The 20,831-nt window shown below is 32.9% G+C and overlaps 1 protein-coding gene across 2 annotated transcripts in view; it reads left to right on the top strand.

Moving 5' to 3' along the window:
• The window catches only part of LOC143045841 (transducin beta-like protein 3), a 46,584-nt gene extending 27,326 nt beyond the window's left edge, over positions 1 to 19,258 (top strand). The window contains exons 16-24 of one of the 2 annotated variants that reach the window (XM_076218639.1): positions 6,141 to 6,211; positions 6,583 to 6,739; positions 12,113 to 12,171; positions 14,268 to 14,371; positions 16,724 to 16,795; positions 17,123 to 17,281; positions 17,845 to 17,938; positions 18,397 to 18,514; positions 19,127 to 19,258. In XM_076218639.1, the coding sequence (XP_076074754.1) occupies positions 6,141 to 6,211; positions 6,583 to 6,739; positions 12,113 to 12,171; positions 14,268 to 14,371; positions 16,724 to 16,795; positions 17,123 to 17,281; positions 17,845 to 17,938; positions 18,397 to 18,514; positions 19,127 to 19,240 (948 nt within the window). In that variant the 3' untranslated portion in view covers positions 19,241 to 19,258. Of the gene's footprint in view, positions 1 to 6,140; positions 6,212 to 6,582; positions 6,740 to 12,112; positions 12,172 to 14,267; positions 14,372 to 16,723; positions 16,796 to 17,122; positions 17,282 to 17,844; positions 17,939 to 18,393; positions 18,515 to 19,126 lie in introns of both variants that reach the window. The other variant, XM_076218638.1, reaches the window with a different exon arrangement.
• The last annotated feature ends 1,573 nt before the right edge of the window (positions 19,259 to 20,831 follow it).

Here is a 20,831-nt window from a genome sequence, read left to right as displayed (position 1 = left end):
GTGGCTTGAGATTTCAACTGATATATTAGTATAATAAATTAATATTTGGAATGTTATATCCTGGTTGATGATGTTTTTTAGGGGAATGTGTCAAAGAGACAACAACCCGACCAAATAAAAAACAACAGCAGAGGGTCACCAACAGGTCTTCAATGTAGCGAGAAATTCCCGCACCCGGAGGCGTCCTTCAGCTGGCTTCAATATTTAAGATAGAAAAAATTTCAGCTCTCATTTAAAATATTTTGCAACTAAATAATTATCTGGCTCAATATCTTTAATTGTTTTTCCATAGGCGATAATGGTAACGTTTTTTCCTGTAGCTCAGTCCATATCGTAAACTTGGATATGTATGATAGCTCGTTTCGAAGCTGTGACATTTTCACATATGTGGTTAAATTTTCGGGGTACGAAGTGAGATTACTTTTTCCGTAAATTAGCAAACCCCGAACATCCTTTTGTGATGCGGCTCCTTGTGGTAAAATATCCCCTTTTTAACACAATAAGTTCTATGAAAATTTAATACTTTGAACACATTCAATAGCTCCATAGTTTTTACACATTTATTCTATGTTCCTCTACTTTCCTAATCACCACAAATAATTAAGTTCAGTCATTTGTTAAAAATAGAAACATGTCCAATATCACTACACAGAGATTTTTTCTTTACACGTGACTTTTGAGTTCCTCATTTCAAGGCGCATTAGGGATGTTGTCCCATATTGCAATCCATAGTTCTGATTTTTCCAAATATTTTTATGTGATCTTCATCGGTATGACATTCTGAATAAATCTGTGTCTTTTTGTCCATTTCTGAAAAAAAATAAAGTTGTTTCAGCACTATAAGGCAATGACACTTTTATCGCTATATTTATTTATTTTGAATACAAAGTGTATGCATAATTAATTTCTTACAGTATACCTTCACTAGTCAAAAGAAGGACAAAACATCTGAATGTAACCTTAAATTACAACACACAGACCCTGTTAAAGCATTCAATAAAATTTTCTGGTGCCTAAAAGTGCATTTTGACAGAGAAATTATGCAAAAATGAAGATTTCATAAAAAAAACACCAAAATACTTAATTATTCTAGCCAGTGGAAACCTGGTATTTCATACTGTAGAAACCACTATAAACTACTGTAAAAGTCATTTGAATCATATAATTAGAGTGCAATGAAGTGCAAATTTTCAAAACTTGTTCTTTCACATAATTGTATTTGAGAAAAAATGTTTTTTACATGTATTTCAGTGAAAATCTTTTATCAGTGAGATATCGGCATGAGGTTTTAAAGGAAACATCGTGACATCACACGTAATATGGCGTCATTAAATAACGACATATCAAAATAATGCTAATTATATTTTGCAGTGTTACATGAGGAACAGTTGCCGCAAGGTTTAACTTGAAATATGGACTTGAAAAGATCAGTAACCAAGCATTTTCATTTAATGCCAAGACCATAGCAACAGTTTTCATATCAGTATATTTTTAACATACCGACTGTAATTTGAATTGCATAAATACTATAAATAAACAATTTAGAGCTTGCCAAATAAAACAAAATGCTTACCAGTTATTCAGGACCTTTTAAAACCTCTAGTTTGTCATCTCAGGTTAAAAAGTAATGATATGTCTGGAACTGAAATAAGACAAAAAAAATTACTCAGGCTGTGTTATTATTTGGTTTAAATACATAAGTATTATTGAGAGAGAAAAATCAAATTCTAGAACGTTTTATCACAAAGAAAGAAAAATACTTCTCCCTTGTGGCTTATCAACCTTCATTTAAATCTTTTAAATAAGAAGCAACGAGTGGTAGCTAACTAGCTTAATAGTTGAAAAGGTGCAGCAATATTGTTTTCGAATGGCTTGTTGACCCTCCCCCTTTTTCACTGAGAAAAGACAAAATCTTGTGATTTGCTAGTGTGAATTACAAATAATAATTCATGATTTCTTTAATACATGTACATGTTTGTCTGTTTATTAACTGCATATGATATCTACTGACTGACCATGGGTCAAATTATTGGATAAAAGCACATGATGATGATGTATTTCACTTTACTCGTATGGAGTGTGTTATCTCCCTTGGTTATCAGGCATTCCTGTAAACCGGAGTGATAATTACATAACAAAGACTGTATTGTGTCATGTTTACTTACAGATAAAACTATTATGTTAGTTCATGCCTTTTTCAATTCATAAACAAATTCCTTTCGGATCTCTCGGGGGTGTAAACAAAGTTAGAATTGTGCTAAAAAAAGTGTTCAGCCCCGTGCCTGTAATGCTTTCTTAAAGCGAAAATTTCATTGAGTATCTGCTGGTATTTATCTATAATGGTTATCTGAAATCATCTGGGATATCTAGGTATAAATAAAAAAATACTTACCATCATTTTCACAATTTTCCCGGGTGTACAAGGTGAAATCATCCATAGATCACTCTGAAAACTTTTGATTTATCTTTTTGTAAATTGGCTCAATATCTTTAATTGTTTTTCCATAGGCGATAATGGTAACGTTTTTTCCTGTAGCTCAGTCCATATCGTAAACTTGGATATGTATGATAGCTCGTTTCGAAGCTGTGACATTTTCACATATGTGGTTAAATTTTCGGGGTACGAAGTGAGATTACTTTTTCCGTAAATTAGCAAACCCCGAACATCCTTTTGTGATGCGGCTCCTTGTGGTAAAATATCCCCTTTTTAACACAATAAGTTCTATGAAAATTTAATACTTTGAACACATTCAATAGCTCCATAGTTTTTACACATTTATTCTATGTTCCTCTACTTTCCTAATCACCACAAATAATTAAGTTCAGTAATTTGTTAAAAATAGAAACATGTCCAATATCACTACACAGAGATTTTTTCTTTACACGTGACTTTTGAGTTCCTCATTTCAAGGCGCATTAGGGATGTTGTCCCATCTGTCAGATTTGGTTTAAACAAAAAACAAGACAGTGTTATAGATAACCTGCAAGCATAGTCTATTTTTAAAAAGTCAAGCAGATAGTTTTTTTATTAGATCTGAAAAAAAAACTACCATGTAAAGAAATATGCAATTAAAAGGCTGAAATAACCCCAAAAATTCAACATTAACAGATTTTTAACAATTAAATCAAGATGCACAAAGTTTTAAGTATTGGTCAGAATATAGGGTTCTTTTGTACTTTAACAATATCACAATAACAATAAAGTGACCTTAATTTTGGACAAGGTAAATGGCATGAAGCCAAATTTATCAACTTCTATTGTATGAATGGGATAAACTGACCTTTCAATTCTCAAGGCTAAATAAGTATTTTATAGGCTAAATACAAACTTACCTGTCAAGGTAGAATTGTAATCTGAGTGATACCGGTGTTACTCAAGTCACCATAAGACAAAAAACTTGCATGTCATGAACATTTCAGTTTAACCTGCGATAATTTTTTGTCGTAAGATTTTTAATTGTAAAGAACCCTTGGTACGTGCATGATCATAATTTTGTTTAGCATTCGCTAGAAATCATTCAGTCAGAAATCAAACTACTATCTCAGTACAATAGATATCAATACCAACAAAAATAAAAGATAAAACTGACACACACAAAGACATTTAATATGTTTATTTTATTACATGTTCAGGAGAAAATAAATGACAATGTCTATTATAATGCATACTTTATTTCTTAAGGGCATACGATACAGAAGAGATCCCTCGTTGATTTTTTCTTGTAATTTTGATAGAAGGTAAATTTCAATGTGTACTTTTCAAATATGCAAAGGAAAAAGTACCTTCATGACTTACTTTTTGAGATAATTTGGTTCCAAATTTGCATATTTGGAAGAAAATCCCTGAAATTTCATAAATAATGACTTTTAAAGAAAGTAACAATACTTTTGAACGAAAAGTCATAACTTAACCGGGTTTTTTGTAAAATATTCCCTTGTTCCATTTCATCAACATGCTGAAACAAGTTTAAGGTTAAATCAAATCGTCATGTTCCGGATTTAGATTGCTATATCCGAAATATTGTAATTGACCATATTTTTGCGTCTTTTCGGAAGTGCAGAAAAAATTTGATCGTTGATTTTTTCCTGAAATTTTGGCGGAGTGTTCTTGAAACAGTACTTGATTGATTGCAAAAGAAAAACATTGAGGTTGATGTGCTTGTTTTTCAATAAAATTCATATACCTTAATTTTTTACGATGTCTGTCAGTATGGCGCTAAATTACGTTAAATTAAGTTTTAATCGCAACAACGTCGTGTAATCATTCCCACCGTACACGAGTATATGCAGGTGCTTTTTTTAAGCCTTTATACTTATCATAAAAATTTATAAGATGGTTAATCATAAAATGGAAAAACATTTGTGCTAAACATTTACGAAACGAAATTTGGACAGGAACCTTTTCATAATAAAAAAAAAAGACTATGAGAAAGGATTCTAGCAGATTGCTTTATCAGATGTACGGCACAAAGGAAAATCTGATAGAAGTATAAAGGTGCATCTCTTTCCGACATTAGTTCTAAATTGTTTCATGTACTGTACGAGGATAGACAACATTATTGACATGAAAAAATGTGAACCAACTATACATTAAGTGAGGCGATACCATAAATTGACAACAGTATAACCTTCAACAATGACAAAACCGATACCGTATCGTCAACTTTAAAAGGTTCCGACGTACTTTGATTTTCTTTTTTTTTTTAAATTCAAAAGATAATCATCTTTCAAATTTAAATTATAAGCAGTACTTCTTGTTTTATAATAAGAGCTGTTTTGTGCAATTTAAATCATGCCATTAATGCCTCAATCGACCGAAAATGAAGTTGTAATATAATATTTCATAGAAAGTACAGCAGCCGGTATAAGAGAATTAATATTGAACGATGTCTTTATCAATTGATAAGTTACATAACTTTTTTTACGGCGTATACATATGCATATTGGCGTACTTGTTTGTCTAGAAGTAGAGCTATATTGAAAACACTTTGTTCGTTTGTCCGATCGTCTAGCTATACGACAAGTTTTAACATGTGTACACTTTCTGATCTGTCTGTCTGTAATTAGTGTACACTTGACGATATTCAATTTTTATCTCTCAATACATTGAAGTACAATAAGGACATGCTTATACAAATAAGTAGACGTGGTATGATTACCAATGAGGCAAATCTCAATCAGAGACCAAATGGCTAAACGACTATATGACATCGGACGGCCTTCAACAATGAGTAAAACCCATATCGCATAGTAAGCTATGAAAGGCCCCTACATGACAAATGCAAAACAACTCAAACAGGAAGCTTACGGCCTGATTTAGGTACAAAACAATGAACAAAATACAAATATGATGAACAATACCAAAGACACCATTTAAATTTTTCTCATTAATCACGGGTTCATACATTTTCTCATTTCTTTAAGTTTCATTAAAAGAACATTTGAATCATAAATATGCAATTATATATTTGCCGCTGGATGTTAAGCAGCTACCAAATACTCATTACTAAATATTGCAGGTCGTTTTGTTCCTAATTGTGTTATTGGTAAAATGTTTTGCAGTATGTTACAGTTTAAGCAACGAATAGTAAGATAGACCCTAATTCCTTGCAATTTTTCTTTCTCTACGTTAAGCAGATTCCGCTGGGCAGTGCAGTTTTGGCAGTTATTCAGTGCCAGTCTAAAAAGCTCGAGCCACAATTCTTCTTCCGTCTTTCCATGTTATATTGTCAGTACTCTCTTCTGTGTCAATCACCATTTCTTCAATATCGTCATGCAAAATTGTATTTGATTTATTGTATTTCCTTTAATCTCACTGCTTTTCGGCAGATTTCTCCGTCTTTTAGAAATGGCATGACCACTTTTTAGCAGGTATTTTTTTGAAAATCGCGCAATTAAAATTAATGTCGTCAGTGAATATCCCGTGAAATGTTAACGTTCTTATTAGAAACATTGCGAAATTACAACGTTCTGGTTACCAACATCGCGAAAACAACACGAACAGTTTTGAAAACGTTATTATCTGACCCTGCTACTGTATCGTATTCCCTTAAGCCGTTGAGTATACAATTATGGTAGGGATGCAAATGTTAAAAAAGAATTACAAATTATATTAAAATTGTTTTTATATGTCTTTTCAGACTTTTGAAGGACATGACAGTTCTGTTTTAAGAGTGGTCTTTTTAACTAGAGGCATGCAGTTATTGTCATGGTTTGTATATATGTTTTCTTACATTACATTGTGTAACATGTGTTGCACATATAGACATGTATAGATATAAGAAGATGTGGTATGAGTGCCTGTGGTATGGGTGCCAATGAGTCAACTCTCCATCCAAGTCACAATTTTTAAAAGTAAACCTTTATGCAGGTCAAAGTATGGTCTTAAACATAGAGCCTTGTCTCACACCGAACAGCAAGCTATAAAGGGTCCCAAAAATGACTAATTTTTTGGATTTACACTCTAATATGTCTAATATCAGTTGCTTTACTTCTGAAAATATTTATTATAAAACTTAACTAATGACAAAATATTTTAAAAGTACACTCATATATAATGTCTATATTTTAATGATTTTTTAGTGGTTCAGATGGATTATTAAAAATCTGGACAATAAAAACAAATGAGTGTGTAAAGACATTTGATGAGCATGATGATAAAGTTTGGGGGCTTGCTGTCAGTTCTGATGAAAACCGTGTTATCACTGGTGGTGCAGACTCAACTATTCTGGAATGGCAAGTAAGTCAAGAATAGTGCAATACTAAGGAGCAGATACAGTCATACTTCCAGCGTTGATTAGTTTTTACCGGATTTTTGTGACAAAAATGTCGGTTATTGATTTGGGGATGTACGGCGGGCGGGCGGGCGGGCGGGCGGGCGGGCTGGCGACAATCAAATGTTGTCCATGCATTAACTCATGAACCGTTCAACCAAAGCGAGTTTCCAGTGGTGTCCATGCATTTACGCATGAACTGTTCTACCAAAGCTTCCCAAATTTTAATATGTTGTTACTGATGACAAAATAGAGGTCAAGTTCAATAATGACGATTTTGACTTTTACCGTTCAGGAGTTATGGTTCTTGAAAGATTGAAAAATGGTGTTTCCAGTCGTGTCCGTGCATTTTCTCATGAACTATTCAACCAAAGCTTTTGAAATTTTTATATGTTGTTACTGATGACAAAATATAGGTCAAGTTCAATAATGACGATTTTGACTTTTACCGTTCAGGAGTTATGATTCTTGAAAGATTGTAAAATGGCATTTCCATTCACGTTGTTGCATTTACTCATGAACCATTCAATCTAAGCTTTTCAAATTTTAATATGTTGATACTGATGACAAAATGGAGGTCAAATTTGATATTGACGATTTTCACTTTCACCATTCATCAGTTATGGTTCTTGTGATATTGCCAGGACACAAATAAATGTTAATAAATCTGATTTGCTGTCGTTGTGACAGCCTCTTGTTTGTTTGTTGAACTATTATTTAGGAATAACAATGATGGGTTATCTTCTTTTCTTCTCACAAGCTTATGTTATTGCTCAAATATCTTTTAGGTAATCAATAGTCATTTTCGAAGAACCTTGTAAAACATGCTTGCCTTCTGTTTAACCTTGTTTTGCACATGGTTTGATCATATCGCCTTCTCCAAAATTTTACCTGCCAACTATACCTTAATTTTGAGCTCACCTGGCCGAAAGGCCAAGTGAGCTTTTCTCATCACTTTGTGTCCGGCGTCCGTCATTGTCCGTCGTCGTCGTCCTGCGTTAACTTTTACATAAATCTTCTCCTCTGAAATCTACTGGGCCAAATTTAACCAAACTTGGCCACAATCATCATTGGGGTATCTAGTTTTAAAAATGTGTCCGGTGACCCAGCCAACCAACCAAGATGGCCGCCATGGCTAAAAATAGAACATAGGAGTAAAATGCAGTTTTTGGCCTATAACTCAAAAACCAAAGCATTTAGAGCAAATCTGACGTGGGGTTAAATTGTTCATCAGGTCAAGATCTATCTGCCCTGAAATTTTCAGATGAATCGGACATTTCGTTGTTGGGTTGCTGCCCCTGAAATGGTAATTTTAAGGAAATTTTTCTGTTTTTGGTTATTATCTTGAATATTATTATAGATAGAGATAAACTGTAAACAGCAATAATGTTCAGCAAAGCAGAGCTCCAGATGAGGTGCGTATTTGCGTGATCACGCAATACAAATAATAAAAAACCCAATGCAATTGCCCATTGCAGGGTTCAATAACCCAATTAATTCAAAGGAAAACCCAATTATATTCCAAAACCATGGGTTCTCAACCCTTTTATTGGCTACCATTTGCGTTTTATACCCTTATCTGTTTACAGTGGTCGCGTAAACTATTTTTATAATATTTATAATTGGAAATTTCCTTTCGTTCTAAAAATAGATCCCTGCATCAAGTAGCTGAAATGGGTCCCTGTTAGAGTTTTCCGTTGCTCAATAGGTACACATGTTTTTGAAAACATTTCGATCTTCTCGGCGTTTATCCAATAAGCGTGTGTCATGAAGTCATATTTTTTTCGCATTGCTTGGGATTTATCATTACATACATTGAATTAAAACAAAAGTGAATGTCCGTTAAAAATATTGAATAGAAGCATGTTTTCTGCTTCCTTTGAAAAGCTTAGGGAAAGTTATGATGATAACAAGACCCAGCCAGTGTTGGAAGCGTCCATCGAACACAAGGGCGTGTGTACATACCTTAACGAGAACATTGCTAATAAAAGCAGGGTTTCCTCAAAAACGAAATCAGTTGGAAAAAGTGAAAGGCCAAATTAATTTTGACATGATAAAGCATCAGAAACCAAAAGTTCTTATAAAAGACAACTAAACCCAGATTTATGAAAATTGGAATAAAACAAAAACATTCAAGTATAATTAGAGTTTATTTACTATTTTTTTTCATTTACGGTTAATTAATGAATACACACACAGGCACTGGTCTCAGAATTTATTATATAAAGGTATAAGACGAGTGCCTGTGAATACACATATTCGTTTTTTTACAGTTTATATGAGAAAATACAAAACTGGCAGAAGGGTTGAAACGGAACACAAATTAAACCTACAATTGCTTCTCAGTCAATAAACCAAATAAAACAGCTAGCAAATAACCCTAACCCTAACCCTAAACCAAATAAAAAAGCTAAACAAAGAAAGAAACATATTTAAGATGGAAAAAAAATCTGGGGTTGATATTGCCTAAATATTCAATATTGTGTTGATGAAAAAACCCAATACATTAAGGAGCTTGGTGGTGAAAAACCCAATTTGATATTAACATGAGGGGTGAATTGGAATTGATAATGCAATCAAAAAACTTTATCACCCAATTATATAAGAAAATGGTGGGTAAAAAACCCAATTTGTGAATTCTTATTTGGAGCTCTGGCAAAGTAAGATCTACAAATAAGTCAACATGACCAAAATGGTCAGTTCACCACTTTAGGAGTTATTGCCCTTTATAGTCAATTTTTAACCATTTTTCGTAAATCTTAGTAATCTTTTAGAAAAATCTTCTCCTCTGAAACTACTGGGCCAAATTCAACCAAACTTGGCCATAATCATCATTGGGGTATTTAGTTTTAAAAAATGTGTCCAGTGACCCAGCCAACCAACCAAGATGGCCGCCATGGCTAAAAATAGAACATAGGGGTAAAATGCAGTTTTTGGCTTATAACTCAAAAACCAAAGCATTTAGAGCAAATCTGACCGGGTAAAATTGTTCATCAGGTGAAGATATATCTGCCCTGAAATTTTCAGATGAATCGGACATTTCGTTGTTGGGTTGCTGCCCCTGAAATGGTAATTTTAAGGAAATTTTGCTGTTTTTAGCTCACCTGGCCGAAAGTCCAAGTGAGCTTTTCTCATCACTTGGCGTCCGGCGTCCGCCGTCGTCGTCCGTCGTCGTCGTCCTGTGTTAACTTTTACAAAAATCTTCTCCTCTGAAACTACTGGGCCAAATTTAACCAAACTTGGCCACAATCATCATTGGGGTATCTAGTTTAAAAAATGTGTCCAGTGCCCTGCCCAACCAACCAATATGGCCGCCATGGCTAAAAATAGAACATAGGGGTAAAATGCAGTTTTTGGCTTATAACTCAAAAACCAAAGCATTTAGAGCAAATCTGACATGGGGTAATATTGTTCATCAGGTCAAGATCTATCTGCCCTGAAATTTTAAGATGAATCAGACATTTCTTTGTTGGGTTGCTGCCCCTGAAATGGTAATTTTAAGGAAATTTTGCGGTTTTTGGTTATTATCTTGAACATTATTATAGATAGAGATAAACTGTAAACAGCAATAATGTTCAGCAAAGTAAGATCTACAAATAAGTCAACATGACCAAAATGGTCAGTTGACCACTTTAGGAGTTATTGCCCTTTATAGTCAATTTTTAACCATTTTTCGTAAATCTTAGTAATCTTTTAGAAAATCTTCTCCTCTGAAACTACTGGGCCAAATTTAACCAAACTTAGCCATAATCATCATTGGGGTATCGAGTTAAAAAAATGTGTCCGGTAACTCGGCCAACAAACCAAGATGGCCGCCATGGCTAAAAATAGAACATGGGGGTAAAATGCAGTTTTTGGCTTATAACTCAAAAACCAAAGCATTAAGAGCAAATGTGGAATTTTCAGATGAATCGGAGAATCAGTTGTTAGGTTGCTGTCCCTGAATTGGTAATTTTGAGGAAATTTTGCTGTTTTTTTGTTATTATCTTGAATATTATTATAGATAGAGAGAAACTGTAAACAGCAATAATGTACAGCAAAGTAAGAACTAAAAATAAGTCAGTATGACCAAAATAGTCAATTGACCCCCTAAGGAGTTATTGCCCTCCATAGTCAATTTTTAACAATTTTCTTAAAATTTGAAGATTTTCAATAACATTTTCTACAGAAAGTACTGTTATAGATAAAGATAATTGTAAGCAGCAAGAATGTTTAGTAAATTAAGATCTACAAACACATCACCATCACCAAAACACAATTTTGTCATGAATCCATCTGTGTCCATTGTTTAATATTCACATAGACCAAGGTGAGCGACACAGGCTCTTTAGAGCCTCTAGTTGGTTATTATCTTGAATATTATTATAGATAGAGATAAACTGTAAACAGCAATAATGTTCAACAAAGTAAGATCTACAAATAAGTCAACATGACCAAAATGGTCAGTTGACCACTTTAGGAGTTATTGTCCTTTATAGTCAATTTTTAACCATTTTTCGTAAATCTTAGTAATCTTTTAGAAAAATCTTCTCCTCTGAAACTACTGGGCCAAATTTAACCAAACTTGGCCATAATCATCATTGGGGTATCTAGTTAAAAAAATGTGTCTGGTAACACGGCCAACAAACCAAGATGGCCGCCATGGCTAAAAATAGAACATGGGGGTAAAATGCAGTTTTTGGCTTATAACTCAAAAATCGAAGCATTAAGAGCAAATCTGACAGGAAATAAAATTGTTGATCAGGTCACAATCTATCTTCCCTGGAATTTTCAGATGAATCGGATAATCGGTTGTTAGGTTGCTGCCCCTGAATTGGTAATTTTGAGGAAATTTTGCTCTTTTTTTGTTATTATCTTGAATATTATTATAGATAAGGATAAACTGTAAACAGCAATAATGTACAGCAAAGTAAGAACTAAAAATAAGTCAGTATGACCAAAATAGTCAATTGACCCCCTAAGGAGTTATTGCCCTTCATAGTCAATTTTTAACAATTTTCTTAAAATTTGAAGATTTTCAATAACATTTTCCACAGAAAGTACTGTTATAGATAGAGGTAATTGTAAGCAGCAAGAATGTTTAGTAAAGTAAGATCTACAAACACATCACCATCACCAAAACACAATTTTGTCATGAATCCATCTGTGTCCATTGTTTAATATTCACATAGACCAAGGTGAGCGACACAGGTTCTTTAGAGCCTCTATTTAAAATGATAAACACATGGCTTTCTATTTCTTCTGCAAAGATAAATGTTGTTTAATTTTTCTCCCATGTATTGTTAATAGTAGCTTATATAGACTTCGCAAGTATGTTTAAAATCTTGAAACTTTTACAGGATATAACACAGGAAGTAGAAGACACCACAAGGAAAGAACAAGAACAGTTTATTATCAGGTAATATAAATATACATGTTAAGCATCTTTAATTATGTTTATATATTTGATACAAGATTGAACATAAAGAAAATTCTTCATGATAGATATTGTTTTACAATGAGAATTGTTAATACTGTAGATAACTTATTATTCATGGGATATTAACTTTTGTGGATTTGTTGGTATAGGTGAATCATGAATTTAAATGTTCGATTAAGAAATGAAGTCTTAACTTGAAAAATTGTGTTGTCTCTTGCTTTTTAGCTCACCTGGCCCAAAGGGTCAAGTGAGCTTTTCTCATCACTTGGCGTCCGGCGTCTGGCGTCCGGCGTCCGTCGTCCGTCGTCGTCGTCGTCCGTCGTTAACTTTTACAAAAATCTTCTCCTCTGAAACTACTGGGCCAATTTTTACCAAACTTGGCCACAATCATTATTAGGGTATCTAGTTTAAAAATTGTGTCCGGTGACCCGGCCAACCAACCAAGATGGCCACCATGGCTAAAAATAGAACATAGGGGTAAAATGCAGTTTTTGGCTTATAACTCAAAAACCAAAGCATTTAGAGCAAATCTGACAGGGGTAAAATTGTTAATCAGGTCAAGATCTATCTGCCCTGAAATTTTGAGATGAATCGGACAACCCGTTGATAGGTTGCTGCCCCTGAATTGGTAATTTTAAGGAAATTTTGCTGTTTTTGGTTATTATCTTGAATATTATCATAGATAGAGATAAACTGTACACAGCAAAAATGTTCAGTAAAGTAAGATCTACAAATAAGTCAACATGACCAAAATGGTCTGTTGACCCCTTTAGGAGTTATTGCCCTTTATAGTCAATTTTTAACCATTTTACGTAAATCTTAGTCATCTTTTACAAAAATCTTCTCTGAAACTACTTGGCCAAATTAAACCAAACTTGACCACAATCATCATTGGGGTATCTAGTTAAAAAATTGTGTCCGGTGACCTGGTCAACCAACCAAGATGGCCGCCATGGCTAAAAATAGAACATAGGGGTAAAATGCAGTTTTTGGCTTATCACTCAAAAACCAAAGCATTCAGAGCAAATCTGACATCGGGTAAAATTGTTTATCAGGTCAAGATCTATCTGCCCTGAAATTTTGAGATGAATTGGACAACCCGTTGATAGGTTGCTGCCCCTGAATTGGTAATTTTAAGGACATTTTGCTGTTTTTGGTTATTATCTTGAATATTATTATAGATAGAGATAAACTGTAAACAGCAAAAATGTTCAGCAAAGTAAGATCTACAAACAAGTCAACAAGACCAAAATGGTCTGTTGATTTCTTTAGGAGTTATTGCCCTTTATAGTCAATTTTTAACCATTTTTCGTAAATCTTAGTTATCTTTTACAAAAATCTTCTCCTCTGAAACTACTGGGCCAAATTAAACCAAACTTAGCCTCAATCATCATTGGGGTATCTAGTTTAAAAATTGTGTCCCGTGACCTGGCTAACCAACCAAGATGGCCGCCATTGCTAAAAATAGAACATAGGGGTGAAATGTAGATTTTGGCTTAAAACTCTGAAACCGCAGCCTTTAGAGCAAATCTGACATGGGGTAAAATTGTTTATCAGGTCAACATCTATCTGCCCTGAAATTTTCAGATGAATCTGACAACCTGTTGTTGGGTTGCTGCCCCTGAATTGGTAATTTTAAGGAAATTTTGCTGTTTTTGGTTATTATCTTGAATATTATTATAGATAGAGATAAACTGTAAACATCAATAATGTTAAGCAAAGTAAGATTTACAAATAAGTCAACATGACGAAAATGGTCAATTGACCCTTAAGGAGTTATTGTCCTTTATAGTCAATTTTTAACAATTTTCATAAAATTTGTAAATTTTAACTAACATTTTCCACTGAAACTACTGGGCCAAGTTCATTATAGATAGAGATAATTGTAAGTAGCAAGAATGTTCAGTAAAGTAAGATGTACAAACACATCACCATCACCAAAACACAATTTTGTCATGAATCCATTTGCTTCCTTTGTTTAATATTCACATAGACCAAGGTGAGCGACACAGGCTCTTTAGAGCCTCTAGTTTCAAGTGAATGTCAAATATGATATTTCACCCCTTTTTTTCCAGAGAACAGGAATTGTCAAACTTGATTCAGCAGAAGAAATATCACAAAGCAATTGCATTGGCAATTAAGTTAGAACAACCCTTTAGAGTTCTGACCATTTTAAAAGGTTTGTCTAATTAGAATGTCAGAAAATAACAAATAAAATAATAGCCATGTAAGACTTTGATCAAAGCTTCAACTTTCACATATTTTTCCACCTATGATAGTAGAGGGGCATTATGTTTTCTGGTCTGTACGTCCGTCTGTCTGTTCGTTCTTCTGTACGTCGGTTCGTCCAGATTCAGGTTAAAGTTTTTGGTCAAGGTAGTTTTTGATGCAGTTGAAGTCCAATCAACTTTAAACTTAGTACACATGTTCCCCATGATATGATCTTTCTAATTTTAGTGCCAAATAAAAATTTTGACCCCAATTTCACGGTCCACTGAACATAGAAAATGATAGTGCCAGGCTCAGGTTAAAGTTTTTGGTCAAGGTAGTTTTTGATGAAGTTGAAGTGCAATAAACTTGAAACTAAGTACACATGTTCCCTATGATATGATCTTTCTAATTTAAATGCCAAATTAAACTTTTGACCCCAATTTCACGATGATACTGTGAGTGGGGCATCCGTGTACTATGGACACATTCTTGTTTTTATACGACCGCAAAAATTGAAAATTTTTTGGTCGTATATTGGTATGACATTGGAGATGTTGTCGTCCGAATACTTTTAGTTTTCGCACTCTAACTTTAGTAAAAGTAAATAGAAATCTATGAAATTTTGTCACAAGGTTTATGACCACAAAAGGAAGGTTGGGATTGATTTTGGGAGTTTTAGTTCCAACAGTTTAGGAATTAGGGGCCAAAAAAGGGCCCAAATAAGCATTATTCTTGGTTTTTCGCACAATAACTTTAGCTTAAGTAAATAGAAATCAATGAAATTTAAACACAAGGTTTATGACCATAAAAGGAAGTTTGGGATTGATTTTGGGAGTTGAGGTCCCAACAGTTTAGGAATAAGGGGCCAAAAAGGGGCCCAAATAAGCATTATTCTTGGTTTTTGCACCATAACTTTAGTATAAGTAAATAGAAATCTATGAAATCTAAACACAAGGTTTATGACAATAAAAGGATGGTTGGGATTGATTTTGGGAGTTGAGGTCCCAACAGTTTAGGAATAAGGGGTCCAAAGGGTCCAAAATTAAACTTTGTTTGATTTCATCAAAAATTGAATAATTGGGGTTCTTTGATATGCTGAATCTCTGTGTGTATGTAGATTCTTAATTTTTGGTCCTGTTTTTAAATTGGTCTAGATCTACATTAAGGTCAAAAGGGTCCAAAATTAAACTTAGTTTGATTTTAACAAAAATTGAATCCTTGGGGTTCTTTGATATGCTGAATCTAAAAATGTACTTAGATTTTTGTTTATGGGCCCAGTTTTCAAGTTGGTCCAAATCAGGATCCAAAATTATTATATTAAGTATTGTGCAATAGCAAGAAATTTTTAATTGCAAAGTATTCAGCAATAGCAAGAAATCTTCTATTGCACAGTATTGTGCAATAGCAAGAAATTTTCAATTGCACAGTATTGCTCAATAGCAAGAAATCTTCAGTTGCACAGTATTGTGCAATAGCAAGTATTTTCAATTGCACAGTATTGAACAATAGCAAGAAATATCTTAATTGCACAATATTGCGCAATAGCAAGAAATTTTCAATTGGAGTTATCTTTCTTTGTCCCGAATAGTAGTTGAATCAACTTAAATCATTGTTTTATACAATATACAATGTATATTCACTTTTACTACCAACTGATAAATTAAACAATCTTTACCATTCATTGATAACAAGCACTTTTTTTTACATTTTAATATTTTATGATGTATTTAAATGAGTAGTTATTGTTGCAAACTCCATTAGAAATTTGAATTGAGATCAGTTTTGGAATAAGGGAAAGCAGGATGTGAAAAAAAAATTGGGGGGGTTTCAATTTTCTCATTTCAGATCTCATAAATAAAAAGAAAATTTCTTCAAACATTTTTTTTGAGAGAATTTATATTCAACAGCATAGTGAATTGCTCAAAGGCCAAAACAAAATTTTAAGTTCATTAGACCACATTCATTCTGTGTCAGAAACCTATGCTGTGTCAACTATTTAATCACAATCCAAATTTAGAGCTGAATCCAGCTTGAATGTTGTGTCCATACTTGCCCCAACCGTTCAGAGTTCAACCTGTGCGGTCGTATAAAGCTGCGCCCTGCGAAGCATCTGGTTGATTGATAGAAGGACAAAAAAATCTTGAAAATACTTTTCCCCCTTGCTTCAAAGTTACAGCACTACATTTAAACAATTTTAACAATTAAATATACTGTGATGGTGGCAATAGAATGAGAATCAATCTATCATTTCACAAGAGGTCAAACATATAAACGATTTCAACTCATAAGTACCATGTACATGATATATTTAATGTTTCAGAAATATTAGCTAGCCAGTCTGGAGTAGAAGACTTACAAGCAACTTTACAAAAATTAAGACAGGACCAGTTGGGTAAGCATTTGTTATCACATCTTTTGAGATTAATATAGGTTTAAAATGTCCAGTTGGATCTTAATATCCAGGCCCATTCAGTTACTGTTTGTTTGTTTATAAATTTTTTGGTACTTTTCAGTAGTTAATGAAGTTTGGGTAAAATATATATGGCATTTCTTGAAACGACATATTTCTTTCATTGTCTATATAAAACTTGCCTTGAAGCTGAAATAAAGATACAGATACCAGTATTGTGTGTATTATTGATTTAAAAAAAAAAAAAATAAAGTAACACAATTTTTTTTTTAAATCAAGATAAGTATATGAAACGTTTTTTGTTTTCAGATGCTGTTTTGAGATTTTGTGGTCAGTGGAATACAAACAGTAAAAACTGTCATGAAGCACAGTTTATATTGTCTATAGTGTTGAAATCTTACACAGCAGAAGATCTTCTGAAGTTTCCTAATATGAAATCAACAATAGAATCTTTATTACCTTACACCGGTAAGTAAATGACAGGTGCTCTAGTAATTATAATGTGCTAGTAATTACAATGTAAGCTTATAATGGGATGGCAAATTGCTATACTGTTTTTAAAAACAAATTTTATGATTATTTTAGTTTGATGAATCAGACAAAAGTTTTAAGTTCACCAATACAACATATTAAAAGTTCCTAAAATTGTCTAAATCTTTATAAGTATTTAAAAGCAATAAAACACCTGCAGAAGCTAAATGATATTTCACTAGTAAAGGCTGTTCTATAAAAGCATACATAAAACTAGGGAATAGCAACATAAATTTACCACAATGGGTGGGTATAAAACATTATGTTGTATGGGTTTGAATGTACGCAGCACTCTAAAATGGTTTCTATGGGTTGTCACTCTTTTTTTCAAAATGCCTTTCCTGGGTGCAATGTGTATTTTAATGAAACGGCCCCATGTCTGCCATTGTAACATTTGAATCCTAAAAGTGTGCATACATAAGTATATGAATATAAAACAGATGAGCACCCTATACCAAACTCACATATATGGAATTTTTATGTGTTTAATCTATTTTCAGAGAGACATTTCAACAGATTGACAAGACTACAACAACAAGCCATGTTTGTGGAGTACACATGGCAGTGTATGAAAGGAATAACTGATATAAACAGGTATTCATACACAATTATATTTATAAAGCATTTTATCCTTTATATGCTAGAGGTTTTTTTAAATACAGAAGACACACACATAAATTATTATGTGTGTGAAAGAAAAGAAAAATATTATCTGACATAAAGGTATTGTTTCTTTTACTATGCTTTGTTTAAAAGATTTTGTAAACACAGTGTTTTAAATCAAAATTCTAGCCAAAAAGCATGTAGAATACCCTGGTTCTGATAAGATATTAATATGAACAGTTTCTGCTTGCTGCTCTTTGGTTGGGTTGTTGTCTCTTTGACACATTCCTTAATTCCATTCTCAATTTTATCTTTTTGTATGACAAAAGATTAACATCAAAACATTATGATTGCAGTATAACTAAGCTATTTTTCACTGTGTGGTTTTCAAGACCTGCAAAATAAATCAGTACTTGATCACATTTTTATTTTTGTCTTTTTTAAAGCAGTGAAACTGAAGACAGAGTTGGACAATTTGTTATTGACAAAAATCCAAATAATGTTGATGACGATGAAAATATGGAAATGTCTGATGAAGATGAAGACAAAATGAAACACAGTAATTTGGTAAGTAACTAGATAGTAATGGCAGCCCTGCAGCATGTAAATAAGTAATGGATGATGCCAATAGGGTTATTACACAGAAATGATATTTGTACAAACACACAGGGATGTTTTAGTTGAGTTATGTTTTTGACCATATCTTTCAATGTAGGGTTTCCTTCTGGGTACATGACACACCAATTAAGTAGTGGTAAACTCCAGGTAGTTTAAAGTAAGGCAGAAAAAAGGATTTTAGGAATATTCACACCAAGTTTCAACGCTGAACTCATACCATGTTTATTGTTTTAATGAGGGTTTTAAAATTAGAGTTTTGAAATTATTTGTGACTGACAGATGCACGGAAGAGCAAGTGATTACTATAGGCCTTCCATTTCTGTATCTGTACGGGACTTACGAATTCAGAATGCTCACAGCATTCATACATGTTACAGGTTACTTGTTAGCTGTCAATAAAGCATTAGGGCTTTCCTAAAAATCATTAACAAGTATTGATTATACTGAAAGAAAAGACAATTAGTTGTATTATTTCTTGTAAACTTTATTTACTCATTTGTTGTAAAAAAAAAAAAAAAAAATTTTAATTAAAAAAAAAATTCTAAATTTCTATTTTGACAGGTTAGTAAAATGGAGGAAAACAGTAAACTGTCTTTGAAAAGAAGAAAAATAAGGAAGAAAATAGACAGCCGTAAAAGAGTAAAACAAGCTGTCAACAAAAAGAAGAGGAAATAAAAAATATATTAGTTATTATCTATTTGTTGAGTTCTATAACACTATTGGCCATTATATGTAAACCTATTTTATTTCTAATGGTAAATTCCTTTTTTGCAAGTAATTTGTTAGTTGTGAATATCTAATTTGCTGACTAGTTTCTTTAAGAGTCCGAACACAGCTGACATTATGCAAAAAGATTTGTTTCCCTATATCAGTATAAATATATACACAAATTTAAATAGACTGAATGGTTTAGAGCTTGAGACATTGTCTATAGTTGACCTAGATGCTTGAGACATTGTCTATAGTTGACCTAGATGCTTGAGACATTGTCTATAGTTGACCTAGATGTCTTTTGGTTGTTTGTTTCAATGTTCTATAAAAATCAGGTCACTGTCAGATGAACCATACCAGACAGACATGTATGCCTTACAATCATTCAATACATCAAATATAATGGCATCTACTGTGGATTCATTTATTTTTTCGTGGGTACCAATTTTCATGGTTTGATTAAAACTTGTATATTCGTGGATATTTAATTTCGTGGTTTTGGCAAAGTCTGCATACATTCCTTTTGAAAATTTGTAATTTGTTGAACATTTAAATTTGTGGTTCTCCTGTACTCACGAAATCCACAAAAATTGGTATCCAACGAATATTAATGAAACCACAGTGTTGCTTATAAAACCTGAGAAACCTATCAAACACCAAATAATAACATTAACAAAATGGACCATACAAATAAGGTCACAGTAAATAAACCCTACACCTACATGTAACATTCGTTCAAACAAACTAGACCAAATAAAATTTACCTATTGCATATAGATTGTAGAATTGGTAAATTTTATATGTTCTCTTTTTATTTCAAGCCTTCAACTTTTGTCGCAAAATCAAGACATAGCGATCCTACATGCGTCCAAAAATATTCACATTGTGGTTAAAGTTTTTGAAATTTTGATAACTTTCTTTAACTATCCTGTATTTCTACCAAACTTGGACAGAAGCTTGTTTATGATCATAAGATATTATCCAGAAGTAAATTTTGTGAAAAAAATATCCTATTTATCCATAATTTACTTATAAAGGACTTAAGTTTTTCTGCCAGTTAACATTACATTCACTCTTTGGTTAAAGTCTTTAAAATTTTAATTAATATCTTAAGATCTCCTGGATTTCTACCAAACTTGGACAGAAGCTTGTTTATAATTTTGATCGTAAGATAATAACTAGAAGTAAAATTTCATCATTTTTGTTGAGCCAGCTGCATCTAACAGCAAAATAGGCGAATTTTTTACCCAATTTAGGTTCTACTTAAATATAAACCATGTAATTCCCCTTAGGGACTCCTATTATGGCTACAACTGTGAAGTTTCCTCGAATGGAAAGTTCATAAGTTGAATTTATAAAACCATGAAAACTTATCACTGACCAATGAACCATGAAAACCAGGCCAAGGACAATTGACATCTACCTACAGAATGTACACCTTACAATCATTCCATAGACTAATTATAGTTGACCTATTGCTTTAAGTATTAAAAAAAAAACAGACCTGAAATTTTGTAAACTAGTTCTTTTAATGGTAACAAAGGGAATGCCCAAA

This window comes from Mytilus galloprovincialis, chromosome 9, assembly GCF_965363235.1.
Source record: "Mytilus galloprovincialis chromosome 9, xbMytGall1.hap1.1, whole genome shotgun sequence".
Taxonomy (NCBI): Eukaryota; Metazoa; Mollusca; class Bivalvia; order Mytilida; family Mytilidae; genus Mytilus; species Mytilus galloprovincialis.
Note: the sequence above shows the minus strand (reverse complement) of the source record. Positions and strands in the feature narration are given on the sequence as shown.